Consider the following 22,065-nt stretch of genomic DNA (forward strand, 5'->3'; position numbering starts at 1 on the left):
GGTGACAATCCAGATTTTATATCTCTTAGTGGTAGAGGGCGGGACGGGGGCAGTCTCATTGACAGTTGAAATTCTGTACATCGTATCTACAATGCGACAGCTAAATACATATAGTTATCACTTATTAATTTTTGACAGGATCAAATACTTCCCAGTCGATCCGAGCTTCCATAAGGACGAAGTTTTACTCGAAAATTAAATAATCTAAAACTTGAAATCAAACACATCTAAATTTTAAAACTACATAATAGATCATAACATATCAATCTGCAAGTCAAAAAGGAATTCTATAAAAATTCACATCACACATAACTAACTGGTAAGGCAAATCTTAAAGGTAAATATTCGGAAACTGTCCAGGCAACGCCGGGTACTACAGCTAGTTTCGTAACAAATGCGTAAATAACGTGTCCGATAACGGTCGTTAACTCGTTAAAAGTAAAGGCCAACTAAATGGCTGCTTAATTTTAAGGCCAAATACTGCAATTTAGTAAAAAATGGGATACACCTCGAGATATGGTAGAGTGCATAATTGATTTCAGAGGTTAGTTTATATTTTCTCGCGTCTGGATAAATTACGGAAAAGCTATTATGGACATTCGTAGCGAGAAGGTTATCATTTCTCTACTGGCGCTTGAAGTGTGTTTTCATCATACGTATAATACTGATAAGTTAGGAAAGGTGGCGCTGTTTGAATAAGAAAACTGAAACGTTTGCTACAAAATGCGAACGATCATCTTCGGTACGGTATAGTTTTCTTTCTCACTATGTGCATTTGCGAGCTCTCTCGCCGACATTCGAAGATGATGTTGGAGTCAATTAGTAATTCCCGTCGACTGCTATTCTCTAAAAAAAAAAATTGAAATTAAAGAAGATAACACGTTTTAGTAATAAATGTATAAATAACGTAGCCAATAGCAGTTGTTAACTTGTTAAAAATAAAGACTGAGGTAAACGATCTCTTAATTTTAATGTTACATACGTAAATTAAGTAAGAATGTGATACACCTCAAGATATGGCAGAGTACATCACTGATTTCAGAGGATAATTCATATGTTCTTGCGTCTAGTTAAATTTCGGGGGAAAGGCTATTTACATGTAAATTTTTAGCAAGGAGTTTATCATTTCTCTATGTGTTTCAAATATGTTTTCACGATACATATACGGTCAGGTTAGGCGACGCCGTTTTACGAAAGAAAACTGAAGTGTTTGCCACAGAAACCTCTGGAGTGATACCGTATTTCTCCAAATCCAAGGCAACGTTTGTTCTCTCAGAATCTCATGCGAAAACTCAAGGGTTGTCTTGCATTCGCGGCCTAACAGTAAGTTAAGGGATACCATTGGCAACTACCGCAGTAGCTACGCTGCTTCTTTTCACCCCCTCACGTGCACGCACACACAAAACGCGTTGACAATAAACGACTGCCTCTTTATTATACATCGCTAGCCGCGACAACCGGTTGTACAGTGCCTGTGTGTAACGTCACTGGATCTCGGGAAATAGTGAAGAGAGAACCACGTTCTAATAGCTTCTACAAATAAGTTTCCCAAATCTGCAGAACAGCATCAAAACATGGGAGTCTTCGAATTCTTAGACAGGCCGGCTACTCAGTGGCAGAGTTATAATGCGTCTATTGTACTTGACGCTAAGTAAAATTAAGTTTTATAGACAGTAGGAATATTTTCGTGATGGATAGTCGTATTGTAAAGATACGTGGAAAAGGTATTGCCGGCAAATTTTCAACGGGTTCTCGTCGATATTACGATACCAATTTTAAGTTAATGGTTATTAAACACTCGGAAATGTAAGGTAATTGCGCAGCCGCAAGAAAATACGGCATAGACCTAACTAAAGCCAATATTTGGCATTAGCGTGAAGACAAAGAGCTAAAAAAATTGCGTACTGTACAAAAATGCATTCAGTGGTCCGCAACAAGGACGCTTTAAAGAAGTCGAAGATGAAATTGTGAGGTATGTGCACGAAAATCGCAAGGGCGAAATGGTCATACCGTGGCGCAATAAACTCGTTCGATGACTTTCAACGTCCGCGATTAGGCCTATACATCGCTAGGCGGCAAGCGAGATGTGCGTGTAGAGGTAGCCGGTTATATCTGACGCCGAGTATAAGTGAGAGTTTTATAGACAGCAAGAATACTTTCCAGATGGATCGTTGTAGAGCCGCATGGAATAGGTATTGCCGGCAAATTTTCAACGGATTCTCTTCGGTATTATTATGCCATTTATAAGTTAGTGGTCGTTAAACCCGCGGAAATAAAGAATAATTGTGAAAAAAAAAAAAAAAAAAAAAAAAAGAAAAGCATGACGAAAGCCAATGTTTGGCGTCTAAAAATAGTCCGAAATGCATAGGCCTACTGACAACAAAGGCATTCATATGATTTTACAAAATACTTTTTGAGCCTGATTTTAATTTTTTGAAGGAAAAACTGGGGTTCGTCTTGGATTTGTAGAAATACGGTACTATATTTTTTCAGAATGAAATTAAACATACACTTTCACGTAGTATCTTATTTTGAAAAATAACAAGTAAACCGTAGTGTGTATCACCTGCAGAAACTCAAGTTTTGAACAAACTGATTTCCGTTTCATACCGAATTTTAATGTGTATGGGTTTTTTCCAACTTTTATACAAAATCGGATATAACGACAATCCGCAACAGCGAGTAAATTTTTTCGCTGTTATGGACTCTCGCTATAACAGACTTCTACTGTATCTCTATTGGCTGAACATATAAATTCTGCTTGTAACTCATCCTTTTCTTTGTTGGAAGTAATAATGCAATACAGTAGAACCTCGATAATTCGAAATCGGTTAATTCAAAATCCCGCCTAATTCGAAGAAGCTCTCGTTCCCGGAAACATGAGATACAGTTTTGCATGTTATTTCAATTGTTTAATTCGAAATACGGATAATTCATATTTCGAAGTACAATGTAGTATCTACAGAGTACATTCAACTTGAAATTTATCCGCTCCGCGTCGTAGTAGAACGCGCCTTCCGGAACGTGGAGGGGTAGCTTTCCGCACTTACACTCACTTCGGTGGGTCTACAGTGCGCTTCATGATTGCTAAGTTGAATGAAATCGGAATTCTTTTGTATTCAAACTTTTAAGGAACGCCGTAATATCACACAACAGGCAGTGTGCGGGAAAACAGAATCCGCGAACACTGGCGATGCCGACAGTTGACGAAAAAACGTGGCTCATACAATAACTTCGTAGGCACCGACCAATATTGTCATTGCCGGTGAAACTGCATTGCTTTATTTTAATGCGAGCCCAAACGGTCTAATGGTTTTAAAGGATAAATTGCCAGCCGGGAAATCGTACACGGGTGAGGGATGGGGGTCATAGTACTGCGTTGCAATGCACATGGACGCGAGATACTTTATCCCTTCGTCATAGGAAAGTTCCGATAAGCTACGTTTTATGGGCTTCGGGCGCTTTCCATGCCAGTGCAAAGCATCTAAAAATGCAAACAGTACAGAAATCCAAAAAATAATGCATTTGCACAGGGGAACCGGCATAATTTATCCTCGTCTTTGAATTGTGCGATTTTGTTTTTTTCGTTGCGTGAGGTTATGTTTGTCAGTGATTTATCCAAGTGCATTATTTGAACATTGTAAATGCATATTGTTGGATACATTTCGGAAATAGTTTTTTCCATGGCATTTGAAAGGTTTAAACTGTGAATCGAGGTGATTGCATGTATTAATGGGTTTTAGAATACTTTGTGACGCGGCAAGTGTTTACATTTCTGAAGTACGAGAGAAGTGACATGGCGGGAAATCGTACAAGGATACAGTCATAGGAAAGTTCTATTTTAAGGGCATCGGGTACTTTTTGTGTAAATACAAGGCATCTAAAATGCATACAGTATAGAAATCCAATTAATAAAGCACTTGCACATGGGAGCCAGCATAGATTTCTCCTCGTCTTTGAATCGCGCTTTTTTTTCTTTCTTTCGTTGCGTTTGGTTATGTTTACCAGTGAGATATCCGAATGCATTATTTGAATACTGTAAATGCACCTTCTTGGATACATTTTGGAAATAGTTCTTTTTTCATGGCATTTGAAAGCTATAAACTATGAATCAAGGTTAACTGCATGCAGTAACGGGCCTTAGAATATTTTGTAACGCGGCATGGGTTGGTACTTCTGAATTGCGAATTGGCGGTTAATTCGAAATCACGTAATTCGAAGTCCGATTTTTGAGTCCCAACAACTTCGAATTAACGAGGTTTTACTGTATATCAAATGCTTACTTTTAAACACCGAGAGATTATTAAGTTCACTGGCTTTCTCAAAAAAACTGACAGATTAATTTTCTGACTGATTCTGTAGTACTTTCAAGTTTCTTATTTCAGATGCAAAATTCTGAGGGACCACCATGATTTTGGAAGATCCAGGGGACAATGTTTCTTATTAGCTGCACTATTATCAACTTAAGAACAATGCTGCTTAAGTATGGTACACTTTATTTTTAAACCGATACAATACAGACTAAGAGTAAAATTTGTATTTTAAGTATGAATTTGATTAAGTTGAATAATCTGCTGACATGTATCCAAATGATGATGATAATAATACTTCACTTGAAAGATTTTTACAATATCTTTATAACACATTTGTAGCCTTAAGAGAAAGTTATACTGTAGTACAACAACTGTAATTTTGAAATATTATCAACCACCAAAAACTTCACAGGTAAGCTTTGATCACTTCGACTAATGTATGAACTTCACGTGTCATGAACTATCTGGGTGATCTTCACAACCACATACAAAGTACCGTAACTTGTAGAAACAACTTTTTATCACACCACTTTCTTGAAGTGACTGAAAGAAATGTCACACATCAGAAGGAAGAGATTAACCGTTTCAAGGACAGATAATCCTTCTTATTAGATTTAAAGCATATGAATTTCAGTAACACAGAATGATATTTAATTTGCCAAGAATTTTTAAGCCTTACTAAGAGTACATACCAAAGATCCTTGAATGCCAGTTACAGTGTCCTTACTCCTTATTCTTGACTGCACCATAACAGAACCACGATTTGTATTTGGAGCTGGATTACTGGAGGATGGGGCACCAGTGCTCTTCAACCTTGCATGGCGAGCCATAGCAGCTTCCCTACAGCACCATCATCTCAATAAATATGATATATACACAGAGCTACAAAAAGAACATTTTGTGAAAATGAGCAATTCGAACATTTTACAATGTATACAAGGTTCAAAACATAGTGTACATAAATTATTATATTTGCTATCCGCTGCATGGTTAGATGCTGGTTTCTGGTCTGATAGGTTTAATTTCCAGATGGATCAAGGATTTTAATCTTAAATCAGGGCCTCTGAGGGTGCATGCGCCGGTGCACTGCGCGGCACGGCACAAAGTGCAAGGGACGACCTCACTGGGTTGACCAGAGTGCAAATCCTCTCTCCTCTTTCCCTACATCTGTCTCAACCACTTGGCCTGTCTCCACCTTCCTCACCTTGACCACTGTTTCTCCCCTCATTGCGAGATGTTTACGAGCAGTGAACGGAGATACTCAGTTGTTTGGGACAAGGTTACCGGTGTTACAAATCTCTTCCTTCAATTTGGTTTGAGCAGACAACTTATCTTCTCTAGCCCTTGGTTTTCTTTTTCTTTGCAATTATGTAAGTAATGTCTGGAACAAGGGATCGGCTGACAGCAATTCTGAGGGCGTTCCTTAAATTACGATCAGAAATACTCACACGCAATCTAGTTTTCGTACAAGTCAAAAACACCTTTCACATATACATGTGGAACCAACATGGAAATAATCTTAGCTGCTTTTCAATGCAGCTTAGGAAAATCTTACTTCCACAAATTCTGGTAGATTTTGAGCAAAGTCTTTGTATTGAAAAATGCAGTAGACCATTTTGATGATCATGTCATTATTGTCCCTCAGATTAAGCATTTGGCTTTATCGTCACGACTGACAAGAAACAAGTACGAAAGTTCCCAGTTCGATCGAAGTGGACTTTCGTAAGTCTTTGCTTTCTTCAAAACAGGTTGCTCCATTATTATGTTTGGACTTTCGTAAGTCTTTGCTTTCTTCAAAACAGGTTGCTCCATTATTATGTTGTTGCCTTGCACTTACGAGGGTCTAGTCATAAGTCATGGCAACTGTTTCTTTTTCTCGCGAACAGGAGACAACACTGAAATCTAAGATATGTATTTGGAAATATAGCGCATGTGCTTATGCACAGTGCCTGAAGACAAATTCGGACTTCAGGAGATACTCGTAGGAAAGTGCCAGAACACAGGCCATTGGCAAACACTGTTTTATTATGGTATAGACAGCAAATACACAAGACTATGTACAAAAGACAGGTCTCCACTGGTTACAGACCTTCGAAATAATCACCCAAGGCTTCCACTGTGCATTGCCAGCAGTGGGGCAGGCGCTGAATACCATTCACTGCATGTGTATCGCTAATGTGTGACACCTCTCTCCGAAATGCTGTTATAATGGCCTCCTTGTTAGTAAACCGCTGTCCACGTAATGTCTTCTTGACTTTGTGGATTAGATCATAGTCACATGGGCATGCATTTCTGCCACGGAGAACTGCTATTTTAATATACGATTGTTGCTCATGCTTGTTGACTTCCATTTTGTGACGCACTCACTTTCACACTGAACTTAGGGGCATGCTTAGACCCACACTGTTGTTTACATACACCATTTACTGGCATCATACACAAGTACATACCGTTAAGTTTCCAAATACATATCTTAGATTGTCCGTGTTGTCGCCTGTTCGGGAGAAAAGAAATAGTTGCCATGACTTATGACTCTACTTACGTAACTATTTCACTGATAAACAAGCCGTCTATCACCAAACACTTCTTCGCTCTCAGCACACTACACCACACGAATCAAACCAAGTTAGAGCGATGCATAGTACACACAGCCTCTGCGCCTTGGTTTGTACGCAAGATTTTGGGCGTTTGAGAGGCCCTGCCTTAAATGGTTAATTCCCCTGGCTCAAGGACTGGGTGTGTGTACAGTCTTCAGCATTATAATTCATCATAGGAAGGACTCCATCCTCACAGAAATTTTATCTCTTCTTCTCGTCAAATTTAGCAAAATCAATCTCCTCTCACCAATTCAATTCAGTATCTCATTCGTGATTTGATCTACTCATCTCACCTTCAGCAGTCTTCTGTAACACCACACTGCAAAACTTTTTCTTCTATTCTATTTAGCAGAGCCAGTGAAAAATGAAATTTCTCATCTCATCATGGTTCCAGTCATAATACCAGTTTTATAGCTGCTGGACATCTCAGATAGAAAACCGTTAAAAGATCAACTCCACCAATGGGGAATGGACAGCATCTGGCAAAAAGAAGCACCATTAAGAGATCCGCCATACAAGTGTGCTCTTTGATTCTTAGGGCATGGGCTCAGATTACAGAAAAATGATCACAAAGAGTTTTAAAAAGACTGGGATATCTAATGCAATGGGTAGATTTGAGGATGATCTCTTTTGGGTCAATTCAATGGATGCAAATGATGACTATTCCGCCGACGATGATCTATCTACTGATGTATCTTCCGATGAAAGCCGCTGAAGGAAAATATTTACACAGTGGCATGCATCTACAAAGTTAACCAAAATTTGGAGAGAACTGAGTCATCACTACCAATACCAAACTCAGGCTAGTAAAAATGCTCCAGTTTTCCCCATCACCACATACACAGCTGAGGCATGGGAAGTTATTAAAGCCAACAACAGGAGGAAAATTGAATCAATGGAAAAGCTGGTGTAATCACCAAGTTCTAGAAGTATCCTGGGCTGAGCACAGGAAGAACACTCCTGTTCTACAAGAACTCAAGATCAAAGACAGGCTCATGAAAATCAGCCAGGCATACTTGAGTACTTCAGTCAATCATAAAGGAGAACTGGAGCTATGGAAAAGAAGATTGTGGAGGGCAAGACCTTGAAGGGGAGCTCCAACAAGGTGGATTGATCAGCTGAAAGAGTAGTTTGGGAGGTCTCTACCAACGGTGTACAAATTCTATTTCAGACTTGCTTGTCCGAAACTATTTTGCAACAAGCAAAGCAGCTTAGCTTAAGCGTTGTAACGGTTCAGAAACTGAACCCTAAACCTTACTACTAAAAACAAAAGAAGATTTCATTTAAGTCATAATCCATATTACCATATTTACGCGAATAATCCCCGCATATTTTTTTAAAAAAATTTGAGGCATGAAATCAGAGTGCAGGTTTTATTTGCGTCAAGGTTGGCAACATGCTCCTGGCTCACCTAGTTTTTGATGTTGAGTGTAAAGTTATGGAAGAAAACTGTACCCATATGTCATATTTAAACGAGAAACAATTCAGACTTTTAATTCTAAATTGCCTTTACATTAAAAAAAAAAAAAGTATTTTACAGAATAATTTAAATTCAAAATTCCTCCGCTTCACGATAGAACATGTCTTCCAGAACATGTCTTCCGGAACATGCAGCGGTAGCTTTCCGCACTTTCACTCACTTTGGTGCGTCTGTGCGTTTCATAGTTGAAGTTTGAATGAAATCATAATTCTTTTGTATTTAGTGTTTTAAGGAATGCCACAATATCATGTAGCAGGCAGTGTGTGGGGAAGCAGAATCCGCAAAAACTGGCGGTGCCGACAGTTGGCGAAAAAGCGTGGATCATAATTATAATCAATTTGTATGCACCGAACAATATTGTCAATGCCGATGAAATTGCATTTTTTTTAAATGCCAAGCCCAAACAGACTTGTGGTACTGTACTGTGTTGCAATGCAGATGGAAGCAAAAGACTTCCTCCCCTCCTCGTAAGAAAGTTCAATAAGCCACGATATTTTAAGGGTATCGGACACTTCCCGTGCAAGTACAAGGCATCTAAAACTGCAAACAGTATAGTAAACCAAACAAATAAAACACTTGCGAAGAAGAGAGCCAGCACAATTTGTCCTCGACCTTAAATCATGTTTCTTTCTTCTCCCGTTGCCTAAGGTCATGTTTTCCACTGATTTATCAAAGTGCATTATTTGAATAATGTAAATGCACCTTGCTGGATACATTTCGGAAATTGATCTTTTCCATGGGATTTGAAAGGTTTAACGTGCCAGTGGTCGCTATATGAGCAAAATGCTCACGGTCATTGAAAATCATCTGCTCTTTTATCATCATCATCATCATCATCATTTCCCTTTATCCAGCTGCAGCCGGGTAGGGGCAAATATGGTTCCTCTCCACTTTCTTCGGTCTTTCCACCACTCCTCTTCCAACACTGTGTCCCAGTCCAGGTTTCTTTCTATAATACTGCGTTGGATTGTATCCTTCCATCTCAATCGTGGTCGTCCACAGCCTCTCCTTTCTTGGATTTGCATTTCCATCACCTTTTTTGGCATTCCTTCATCACTGATTCGCTTTGTGTGCCCAAATCATCTTAGTCGGCTCTTCTCTATTCTATCAATTTTTTCCACTCCAATTTCTTCCCGGATTTTTTCATTCCTTATTTTGTCTCTTCTACTCTTCTGTATCATACTCTTCAAGAACTTTATTTCGACTGCCTGTATTCGACTCTTATCCTTCTTCGTCATTGTCTAAGTTTCTGTTCCGTAAGTTGTTATGGGTACGTAATACATCTTGTACATAGTATCCTTTCCTTCCATTGGCACATCTTTGTCCCATAACATGTTTCTTACACTATGATAGAAACAACTTCCAGCTTGAATCCTCTTATTAATCTCAGCATTCAGTCGAGCATTCTCCATTAATTCACTCCCCACGTATTTGAACGTTTCTACTACTTTGAGGGGCTTGTCTGCAAGTCTAATCTGACCTTTCCCTTCTTTCTCCCCTCTAGTCATAACAAGAGTTTTACTCTTTTCTACACTTATTTTCAATCCACATTCTTCGATCTTGCCATTCACCACATTCAACTGTTCTTGAACCTTCCTGTTGTCTTCTCTCCAAATCACAATATCATCTGCAAACAACATCATGTTCATTTCTCTTCCTCCATATGCTGCTTTTGCTGTTCTCATGATGTCATCCATTACTATTGTAAACAGGATTGGTGATAGAACACTTCCCTGTCTCAGCCCACTAGTTACTTTGAACCAACTTGTCCTGCCAACTTGTGTTTGCACGCAACTACAACACTCTTTTATAGAACATGTAATTTCGAACTTGAGCCCTGATGTACTTTCGCACTGCAGTTTTGTAGAAGGATGGATGCATTGAAAGGCACATCTGTGACCTTGAGACAGGGACAGGGAGGGAGGAATTATTAGCGACCGTCAATGGTGAGCATTTTGCTTCATGTGCGACCAGTCACATTGGCGCTAATTTATGTATGTGTTATAGTTTTGCTATTGTTATAAGTTGTTTCATAGTTAAAAGAGTTCTTTACAACTTATTGTATTAATGTGTTGTGTAATTAGTGCGTGACGATGGCCTCAAGTCGTGACATTTTAGCTTGGTTTGATGAAATTCCTAGTGATCAACTCAATGACAAAAACAGTGACTTGGACTGTGAAAGTGAACACAATGAACATAAAACGGATACAGAACAGTTCGAGACAGAAGAATGTGCTGATGGAACCGTACTTGGAGAGCAATCTGTAGCTAGCGAACAACATATGTTGGAGGTAAATGAGAATTTCATGTTTAGTGACAACGCTTATATAGAGAAAGATAAGGTGACAAAGTGAGGCAGCCACCGACCAAGAAGAAATCCACGCTCACGTAACTTGTGCTGAAAATATAGTGACTCATTCTCTTTATGTAAAGGGCATTGTGTAAGACACACACACTATTTTAGAAAGTTGGGAATAGTTTATTCCAGATACAGTTATAACCATTTGAGATTTATTATTATTTGTAATTTTACTTGCAATTTTTAGTGTTCTTTATAACCACTTGAAATTCATTTTTATGTTCATTTAAGGTTTTTATACATTTATGCTTGAAATGAAATGGCGTATGGCTTTTAGTGCCGGGAGTGTCCGAGGACATGTTTGGCTCGCCAGGTGCAGGTTTTTTACTTGACGCCCGTTGGCGACCTGTGCGTCGTGATGAGGATGAAATGATGATGAAGACGACACATACAACCAGCCCCCGTGCCAGCGAAATTAACCAATGATGGTTAAAATTCCCGACCCTGCCGGGAATCGAACCCGGGACCCGTGACCAAAGGCCAGCGTGCTAACCATTTTGCCATGGAGCCGAATGCTTGAAATCTGTTGGTATTTATTATGTAAACACGTCATATCAAACAGCGAGCATTTTGCTTAACGCACGACCACTCGTGTTAATTTCATCCTAGTGACCACTGGTGGGTTAAACTATGAATCAAGGCCACTGCATGCATTAATGGGTCTTAGAATGCTTTGTTACGCGACAAGGGTTGGCATTAAGAGAGTAGTGTCAAGGCCAGAAATCGTACAATGAGAGTTGCTGTACTGTAGTGCAATGCAAACACGAGAGAGAGAGAGTGAACTGGAGCGGGAGCGAGAGTGAGGACCTACAGGCTTAATCCACTTATAAAATTGTCCCAACCTCATTTATTCATGAAACATCCCTTTTATTTTATATAAGACTGGTGGTTGGACGTAATGCGAGAGCGAAGTCCATCAAATAAAAAGAAGAAGCGAGACACTTCCTACTTCCTCCCCTCATCATAGGAAAGTTTGATGAACAACGATGTTTTAAGGGCATCAGATACTTTCCGTGCAAGTACAAGGCATATAAAATGCACACAGTACAGTAATCCAATGAATAAAGCACTTATGCAGGGGAGCCAACATAGCTTTCTCCTCGCCTTTAAATAATTCTTTTTCTTTCGTTGCATGAGGTTATGTTTGCCAGTGAATTATCCAAGTGCATTATTTGAATACTGTAAATGCACCTTGTTGAACACATTTTGGAAATGGTTTTCTCATGGCATTTGAAAGTTTAAAACTGTGAATCAATGTTAATTGCTCGCAGCAATGGGTATTAGAATATTTTGTGATGCGGCAAAGGTTGGCATTTCTTAATTACAAGTTGGCGGTTAATTTAAAATAACTCAATTCGAAGTCTGATTTCTAAGTTCCAAAGAATTTGAATAAACAAGGTTTTATTGTATCACAAAACGAATATCCGAATGCACCAGTGTGTCTGTGTGTTTACATTGCACGAAAAGAATTATCCACCATAGGTCATGTTACTATCCAAGTAAAAAGACACCGCGTGTGAGAAGTGTTTTAGACGTGGAGTGTGAAGAATTTGTAAGTAATTTAGGAGAGGTTTCTACAGGTAGTGTTGTAAGAGACAATGAATCTTCCGATCTACAGGGAATCGAGCCTGTTGTAAGTTCAGATTAATGAAATATCTGTCACGTAAGTAGACTTACTCGCTAATTTTCATGGCAAATATATTTCATAGCAGTGATAATATATTTTTATCACCTCAGGCAAAGGAGCTATATCCGTAAATTTACGTGTTCATGTTTGGGTAAAGACCATGTGGACCTCGCAGAGTGATATTAAATGTTTGTTTATACCTATGTTACTCTTTCAATGGAAGGAATTTTAGTTCATTTTTTTTTTTTTTTTTTTTTTAATGAGCCTTCCTAAAATTAGGGTGCGGGGATGATTTGGCGGCAGGGACTATTCGCGTAAATACGGTATTGTAAGATGTATTTAATAATAATTATGTTCATTTTTTATGTTCTTATGATGTATTTTTATATTCATGGAGGATAAATATTTGAAATTTCTCAGCATGCAACAGTAACAAAAAAAGGTCACTAAAAATGGTAAAAAGGAGGGCTATCATTCCATTAAGATTTATAAGTGTAAAATGAAGTATTAAAAAGACGCATATAGTCTATAAAGGTCATAGAGATGTTTCTTCTATTAAGTTTAAAGATTGAAGAGTTAAGTAAGACATTAATAAACTGTGTGCATCATTCATTACATGATGAAAACTGTACGTTAGAATGTTGCCGTATTTGACGTTGCTGTGATTTTTTCTTTTGGAAGCGATAACAGTACGGCAATTATAAGAATCGTCAACTAAAGATTGCAAGTTATCTGGAAGAATGTTGTTATAAATAAAAGTATGTTCGCAGTTTTCATTGAGGAAGAATACAAGAAGCAGCTCATCTAAAAGAAATTACTTTAACATCACCAAGAAGAATATAAATATTATTCTGATTTTTGGCTGATTTACAGAAGGTGAAGGTAGAAGATGAGTAAGAATTCAAGGTCGACAGAAGGTTGTTAACGGCACTTCTAACTCAGCCAGTGGATCTACAAGGTCATGGAAGTGTTACTCATAGAATTTAAAATGCTTGTAAATATAACTTATGGAAGATGAAAGGGGTATATTTAGTAGAATAAGTGTATTGGTTCTTTTATTTTTTAAAGATATTTTATTATTTTATTTATTGAAGTGAAGTGATGTTTTACCTTGCTATAATTTTGAAAGGATTTGCATCTGTGTATAAGAATAAGCTTACAGTTTGGATTTCATCAGGTAATAATACTTCCCCAGAGATACTTGTTTCATGCTGTATTTTCTAAATATTTTATGTAAATATTTTATTTGAATAAAGCAAGGAGCAGCACAGATTACAGCATCAGCACAGCAAGAGTGCACGTGTAGTAAGCACGCTAGTCATAGCGGACTAAAACTTGGGTTTCCTTAAGCCTGAAAGCTTTGTGGGACCTGTTTAGAATGTCTGACTTGATAAGAGTGTGCGTGAAGTTTGCTATCGATGCGATGCGAGTGTGCTGTTACATATTAGTATAGCTGCATACTGTAGTGTGTTGAGTGCAGCTCAATTGTTGGTAGCAGTGCAAACAACAGTAAAAAGTACAAATCAACCATAATTAAAATTAAAGAAAAATACTAGCAATGAAAGAGGGCTCAAGTCCCCCATGGGAAAAACTTTTCGTGTGTTTATGAGCAGATATCAAATAAGCCACTAGATTTCTTGCAATGCAATTTTTGTAAAAAGCTACTTAGTATTCATTTAGGAACTTCAAATACGTTACAACATATCTGAAAATTTAACCACAACTTGCCACAGTCTATAAATATTTTGAAAGAGAAGGATTTTGTGACTGACAAGTGTTTGGAAAGCTGCATCAAGGATATGAGACCATTTACAACTACTGAAGCAAAGGTTTTTTAAATCTAGGGCAAGTGAATATATGATAAATTGTTTATTGCATAGAAATTGAGGAAATTTAGGATTTTTTCATCTAAGTTTGTTTTTTGGACATGGTAAAATGTGCCCAGTAGATATTAAATATTCTAGTAGGTACCCAAATTGGCGATGGTCCGCTTCTTTATAAGGTTCTATTCAAGGTTAATTTCTTGAAAACTGAACGACTTCACTATGTGGTTCAATAAGCAAAGCTGTTAGCTTGCATTCAGGAGATAGTGGGTTTGAACCTCACTGTCAGCAGCCTTGAAGATTGATTTCTGGGGTTTCCCTTTATCACACTAGGTGAATGGTCGGGCTGTGCCTTAATTAAGGCACCAGTTGCTTCCTTTCCAGTCCTAGCGCTGTGCTATCCATCACTGCCATAAGACCAGAGTCAGTGCGACACAAAACAAATAACAAAATCCTTGAAAATGTTGCAAGGTAGACTATAATAAATTACAGTAGATTTATCCTCAAGAGAAGTTATGATGAAATGCTATTTAATAAATACAGTAAGAGTACAAGTAATGTTGCACCAACAATTCCTGTATTACTTTCCATAATGCAATCAACTTACGCTGCTCTCCTCCTCGCTGCGGCAGCCGGTCCTTCACACTGATGGTCTGCAGGATGACGATGCTTGAGACAGAAATTCAGCTTACAGTCGCCACAAGTAATAGGAACGATTTCTTTTCCCTTACAGCCTTTAACCGAGCATTTATTGGTAAATATCTGGAAGCAAAAAGTCCAAATCTTAGAACTGACACACAACAGAATATAAATTGGTACAGATATTGTAAGAGTAATAACTAGAGCCTGATTTATATACAATACTTCCAAACCTGGCAGGTCAGAGTGGTCTAAAACCAAGAGTGGAGTCCCAACAGAATACTGGGTGAATAACATGGAGCAAACTATTTAATGTTATTATTTATTATACAATCTTCCTGCAACAGCTGCAGGTTGCCCAAAGACAAAGAGTACCTTCACAACAATAATGGATGTGGATACAATAGATAATGTGTTCGTATGATGTTAAATGTAGGCAGTCGAGTGAGGCATGTCAAACATTTATTTGAGGTCCGCAAGCATGGTTCTTGAAGATCATGATGGACTTCTTGAGTGTGGTAATGGCGATGAAGGGAAGAAAGAATATGACATTTCTAAAAGGCTAGTTACCAGGTTTGTAACTGTTTATTTCAGTATGTGTTGAAAATGTTGTTAGGCCTACTGATGTTTATTTAAAGGATGCTATCCTGAGTTACATTCGACTGAAGGAAAGTAGTAGTAGTAGTAGTAGTAGTAGTAGCAGCAGCAGCAGCAGCAGCAGCAGCAATAGTAGTAGTGTAGTGATGGGCCACCCGAAGCACAGAGAGGCAGTTATACAGTTGAACACGTGCACCCTGGTGGGGGTGTTAGTTGCGTCATTCAACTGTAATTAATTATTAAGGAATACATATTTCATATTCATAAGCAAGAATATCTTATTTTATATACTGTAAGTAAGGGCCAGTTCAAATGGTATTGTTATTTCAGAGTTGGGCCGATGACCTTCGATGTTAGGCCCCTTAAAACAACAACCATCATCATCATATTTCCGAGTCAGTGGAAAGTTCCATAGCTGCAGGCAATATAGTTAGAACAACGAAAGAACGGTCAGAAAAATTCCTGGAAATGACATTAGGGGAACACCAGTGCATCAGCCAAGATCAGGGCGCACAGTTGGTACTTTAAGAAAAAAATATGAAACTTCTCAGTCCCGCGTAGCTTGGACCAATGGTAAAATTCACTGGGAAAAGGCAGTCATGCCAACTTCGTATTGTAAGAAGCACTATCAAAGGTAACTCCGTGGATTAAATTTATAGAAGGAAATGGATTACAAATTCGAGATAAGGTGAAATTTAGAACCCAAACCATATAATAAAAAGTATTAAAAGTTATTAATTGATAAAGATTGACTGGCGTAATTCTGAGAATTCATGGACGCTATTCGCTGGAGGCAAGAGATGCTACAAACGGCGCAAATTTTCCTGCCCAGTATACGGGAGCTAAATTCACAATTATATTAATTACCAGCGAACGAAATTAGTTGAGAATTGGCAAAGAGGCTATAATAATATTATTACATCACTCGATCCCACGTTTAAGCCACTGGCTGGCCTGCAAATAGTCGTACGAGGATATTGGAACTGCTCTCTCTAAGGTGACCTCTCGTGAACTCTGAGAAAGGGCGAGATTCATATAAATAAATAGTCGTGGCGACGGAAGACTTACTCGAGAAGAATTGTTCGAGCTGTTACTACGCCAGTGTGTGCACTCGCTTGTAAAATATTGTTTGAGGTGTTATGTTAGGTAGCATAGTGATCCAGGATGTGAATTAGTACGTGTTACAGACTTGGACAGTCTGCTATCAGGAGTGTGAACATTTACGGAACTCATTAAATAGAAACCTACGGGTAGGATTGAGAGATTCTATCTCAAGAATAGTATATGTTATATGAGAATGGTCGCAAGTGTTGACGTAATTTCACCAGTGAACAATCGATTACTAACTGATACCTGGTCAGCCACGCAAATGTGAGAAACGCAAACAGACACGAAAGTGCCGGGTCGGAATCTCGAGTGCGCGCCGGGCCGTTGAAGGTGATACCGATGTATCCCATGTTCCTTAGTGCCCAGAGAAGGAATGTAGAATGTAAGTTTACATTAAGTGGGCTAGATAAAAAGCCAATAGTGTACAAATTTCTGTGTTAAATGTAGAGTGGAAAATATTCCAAGTGTAAAAAGTTATTTGTTTTTCTAAAATTTTGAAAATGTGTAATACTAAAAAGTGTCAAGGATTACCTCTTCAAGATGGCATGAAAACCAGTAGGATGCAGTGCTAAACTGGACGGGGCCCATGCTCCTCGTCCGGTTTGGTAAACTACAAGGCAGAGATGAGTATCTTATTAATATAAATTTGTAGATGCTAATGTTAACGGGAAAGGATCATATTCTTTCATAATGGTAACTTGATAGTTACACGAGCCGCTTCCTGGCTCGTTTAAATTCAGAGATAGGTAGACAAAAGGATAAATTAATATGTACATAATTAGATCAAGCACTCATAATTTTGATTATTTAATAGAGTAGATTAGGGTTGATTTTGTTTGTTCAAGTGCTTGAAGTGTTCGTGATTGTATAGGAGCATGGTTCACGTAAGGATAAAATTAACAGTTATTTTAGAAGTGCTCAAAGGTGTTTTCAGTTATCGTAAACTTTATAGATATTAAGGCATGTTGTAAGATTATCCAGAGGTAGAGGGTTGCCAGTGAATTTAACTATTGTGGGACGGAATGAAGTCCACTGGATTGTCTGTAAATATCAAGGAATGTGTGTGTCGCGAAGTTTCGCCCGTGGACAGAAATATAATAATCAACAGAAGTATCGGAGTGATAAATGAACATGGGTAATGTGTAAATGAGTGTTTAATAATAATGCTTTGCGAATAAAGGCACGGACCTAGTGTTGTAAGAATGACTGCAAGTTAAAGTAATTTAAATGTGGAGATAACATGTGGCGTGGAAGACTAATTCGGGCAGTAAAATTGATTTTAACATTAATTGTTGATGTAACGTTATTGGACTCCATAATAATCATAAATATTTGTTTAGACGTGATAGAGGCACTAGCATATGATGGTCACGCTATGTTGAAGGGCCAGAGTGGTTTGAGCCCATTTTTTATGTTGAAATTCATGCGAGACAAAAATCCAACACCAGATGAAATTGAGTCGTTATTGATGTTGATGAAGAAATAGATGAATCCCGAGGCCTACGTTGATATAATACGCCGATTCCGGTGTTATGAGTGGCAGAAGAGTCCACACACTGAGGATTAATTAGTGAATTAAATGTTTTGAAGAGTTCCAGTGGAATAAATGGACTTCAAATGAAAAAGAAGAATTAATTTAGCACTTGCAGGATTGGATGAATATTTCCAGATGTGAGGTGCCATGGGATTTGAGATTTGTCTTGGGAGGACATGGTGTTCCCATAAATGAATACCGAAATCAGATCTTGTGACATATGTGACTATATTCTAAAGATTGGAAATAAAAATATACAATTTCAAGTTAATAATAATAATTATTATTATTATTATTCCAGTAAATCATGTCTTAATTGATTAGTGCCAAACTAAACCGGAATTGTAAAGGGTTAGGCATTAAATATAATAGTTAATTGCCGTGTAACAAGTGAAATTAATTTATCATAATAATGATTTGAAGAGGAATAAGAAGATTAATTATTATATTATTTCTGAGAATAATAATAATAGGTGAAAAATAAATTGAAATATTAAATCAATGACGATTATGTGTTATGATAATGATGATCTCCACACATATAAATAATAATAAAAATAATAAAATTAAAAATATTTTTAAATTATTTCAGATGATGATGAATGATACTAGGGAAGTCAGCTGGCGAAATAATGTAATAATATCCAGCTGTTGTAAATAATAAGTTAAATTTGTTATTTGTAATGTGATGGCAAATCCCTACATCTGGACCATTAGCTTAGTCCCTTTGTCGTTTCCTTCAGTTAACGAAAGCACATCTCGGTTAGGAACCCAGGGAGAGTTTTGTATTCTCCCGGGTTGGTCTCATCTCAATAAAGGTGGTGGCGATGACATGATTGATGTGATCGCGCCCAACTAGCCAACAGGTAATTGGTCCATGACCATAAATGGTCACTGTGTTAACGAGGGTTGAATTGCAACCCTCAGAAATCAAAGGTTCCACCACCCAAGTGGATGGGTGGTCAAAAGTATAAAATATTAACATGTGAATTTTTCAGGAATTATTTGCCAAATTATCGGCAAAATAAGGGTCAACGAATCTTTGTGTGTGTTCAATTTTTAACTTAAATAAAATGCTCCTTTAGCATTTGCAAGGAAATAGTTCCACGTTCTTGTACTTGTAGAATAGTAAACCCTTGGTGACCGTTTAAATATCCATCCCCATTCCTAGGACGGAGCCTTCCAATTTTGCCCTTTGATCTGATTTAATATATTTTTCTGTGTTTTTATGATGAGCCTTAAAGTTAATGATTAGAGTGTCCTGTTCAACCCTGTAGTACTGATTAGATGGCGCCCATATATTTAATTGGAGATCTTATATCTTCATATATTTTTTTTAAGGTTTATTTTTTTGCGATAGATTCGGACCGCAACACCCCCTGAGATAAATGCTGGTTGGGACTCGGACTTTGAGTGGGTACACATGGAAGCATGTTCTCGAGGAAGATCTTGCCACAACTGGTGCAACAGACCCTCTAATCTGTCATAGCTGCTGTTGGCTGAATTTGTGACCCAATCTGGTCCCAAACATTCTCAACAGGAGAGAGGTCTGGAGACCCTGCTGGCCAAGGAAGAATGTTGACATCACAAAAGCAGGCCAGAGATACCGGTACTGTGCAAGCCTAGGCAATATCCTGCTGGAAAATGGAGTTGTTGAGCTGCACCAGAAAGGAAAGCACACACATTTGCAGAATTTGCTGGATGTATCGCAGTGTCATCAGTCATCAATTTCCAGCAGTGGGGAGCACGCAAATCGTATAGGAAATGGCACCTCACATCACAACACTCTCCCTGGGGTGGTGTGCTGCTCAACAATGAAGTGTGTCATAGGATATAAACTTCATGGTTCTGATCCGAACTGAATTGTAATCACAATAATAATTATTAAATTAATGTCGTAACGGTCCACCTTTCAATACTATAATCCATATATATGAAATAACTTGTCCTGACTGACTGATTCATCATCGCCGAGCCAAAACTACTGGACATAAAGAAATGAAATTTCGGGGACATTTATATTAGGGTGTAGGGGCTCACTAAGGGAGGATTTTTTAATATTCCGGTGCTAAGGGGGTGAATTTTTAAAATGAGGATATCGATATCTCAAAAACTTAAAAGTTTACAGATGTAAAAATTGGTATTTGGAATCTCCTTTAAAAATAAAGCAACAAGTATTTTTTTGTTTTAGGAAAATCCCATTAAGGGGGTGAAAAATGGGGGAAAAGGGATTGAACACCTTTTATGAGGAGACATCTCAAAAACTGAAGATGTTACAGACATGAAAATTGGTATTTGGAATTTCCTTTGAAAATAAAGAAACACGTATTTTTGTGTTTTTTGATAATCCAATGAATAGGGGGTGAACAGGAGTGACAAACGGGGTGAATTTTAAAAAAGACTATATCTGCAAATTATCTCAGACACGTAATATATTACACATTTGAAAAGTGGTATTTAGAATTTCCTGTAAAAGTAAAGAAATATAAATATTTTTTTCAGAAAATTCACTTAAGGGGAACTGAAAAAGGGGGTGAATTTTTAAAATTAGCATATCTACAGTATATCTCAAAAACATAACATGTTGCAGACGTGAAAACTGTTATGTGGAATCTCCTTTAAAAATAAGGAAACACGTATTCATTGGTTTTCGGAAGAAAAAAAAAAAACCCACCTTATGGGGGGGGGGGGGGGGGAAATTGAAAAATTAGTTGAATTATTTGTATGAGAATGTATACCTGTATATGCCAAAAAACCTGAAGATGTTACAAACGTGAAAACTGGTATTTGGAATCTCCTTTAAAAATAAAGAAACCCACATTTGGTGGTGGAATCAACTTGGTAGGGGGAGAGGCGATGAAAACTGAGATGAATTACTTTTACGAGGATACATATATCTCAAACACTGAAGATGTTACAGTCGTCATACCTGTTTGTTTTTGGAAAATTCACATGAGTGGGGAGTGTGAAGAAAAGTAAAAAAATTGAATTTTTTTTCCTAAAGAAATTTATATCTCAAAACTGAAGGTTACAGACGAATCTCTGTTAAAAATAAAAGAAACACGTATTTTTTTGGGTGGGGGAAACAACACATGCATGATTAAAATCACAAATTCATAGACATAAAACAAGATATGGAAATTCTCAAAATCATCAACAAAGGACCCCTCCTTAACATTACCGAAAGCTGCTTCATACATATAGATCAATATTTCAACCCAAATCATAACCTTAATTAAATTTCAGAAAATCCAAATATCCTTTTTGACCTTCTAATTCCCATTTTTAGAAGCATCAAACCAACAAGTCATAATTCAGTTTTTCATAATATTCACAGCACCTTTCTTCAGCAGCCATCATCTTTCCCACATCCTTCAGTCCCGCCTTAATTCACCCCCCCCCCCCCGCTCCTCTCCACACCCCACTCCGTCAAGACCTCACACCTGCCCTGCCTCTCTCTCCTTGCCCGCCCCTTTCCTTCTCCTTTGAATCTCACAACCGTTAGTATGAGACACACACAACAACAGGCTACACACCACATGCCGCAATGGGAGGCAATTGTCATATAACCTATGCCATCTAACATGCTCTCTCCTTCAATTCAGTAATTTAATTTAAACTAATTTTATTCAGGTTAACTTCACGGACACCGCAATGAATTGCAAATTTTATACCAGACACAATGTATTTATTTTAACCACATCTTCATGTGCCGTCCTGACAATGTCCAACAACATTTCAGCACGATTTTAACGAGCACTACGAGAACATTTCATTTCATTACGTTGATTGATGTTGAAACACCATCTAGCAGTTCTGCATCAGCTGGTGGTTATTTACAGCGGCGTCCAGTGACTTGCATATGGCTAACACCACTCAAGTAGATTTGGTGATTGACTACAGGATCAACATTTACCAGTTCCCGTTTATAATTGAACTTGTAATGATTAGCAGTGATGGAACTAACAGTTCTATGAATATTAGTACAT

The 22,065-nt window shown here is 37.9% G+C and overlaps 1 protein-coding gene across 3 annotated transcripts in view; it reads right to left on the minus strand.

Annotated features, from left to right (window-relative positions):
- The window catches only part of LOC136866119 (AN1-type zinc finger protein 2A), a 91,676-nt gene that overhangs the window by 45,401 nt on the left and 24,210 nt on the right, over window positions 1-22,065 (minus strand). For 2 of the 3 annotated variants that reach the window (XM_068226610.1, XM_068226611.1), the window contains exons 4-5: window positions 14,807-14,961; window positions 5,006-5,153 (exon numbers count right to left, since the gene is read on the minus strand). In XM_068226610.1, coding sequence (XP_068082711.1) covers window positions 5,006-5,153; window positions 14,807-14,961 — 303 coding nt within the window. Of the gene's footprint in view, window positions 1-4,508; window positions 4,857-5,005; window positions 5,154-14,806; window positions 14,962-22,065 lie in introns of those variants that run through there. The other variant, XM_067142806.2, reaches the window with a different exon arrangement.

The sequence above is a fragment of the Anabrus simplex genome, chromosome 3 (assembly GCF_040414725.1).
Source record: "Anabrus simplex isolate iqAnaSimp1 chromosome 3, ASM4041472v1, whole genome shotgun sequence".
Lineage (NCBI taxonomy): Eukaryota > Metazoa > Arthropoda > Insecta > Orthoptera > Tettigoniidae > Anabrus > Anabrus simplex.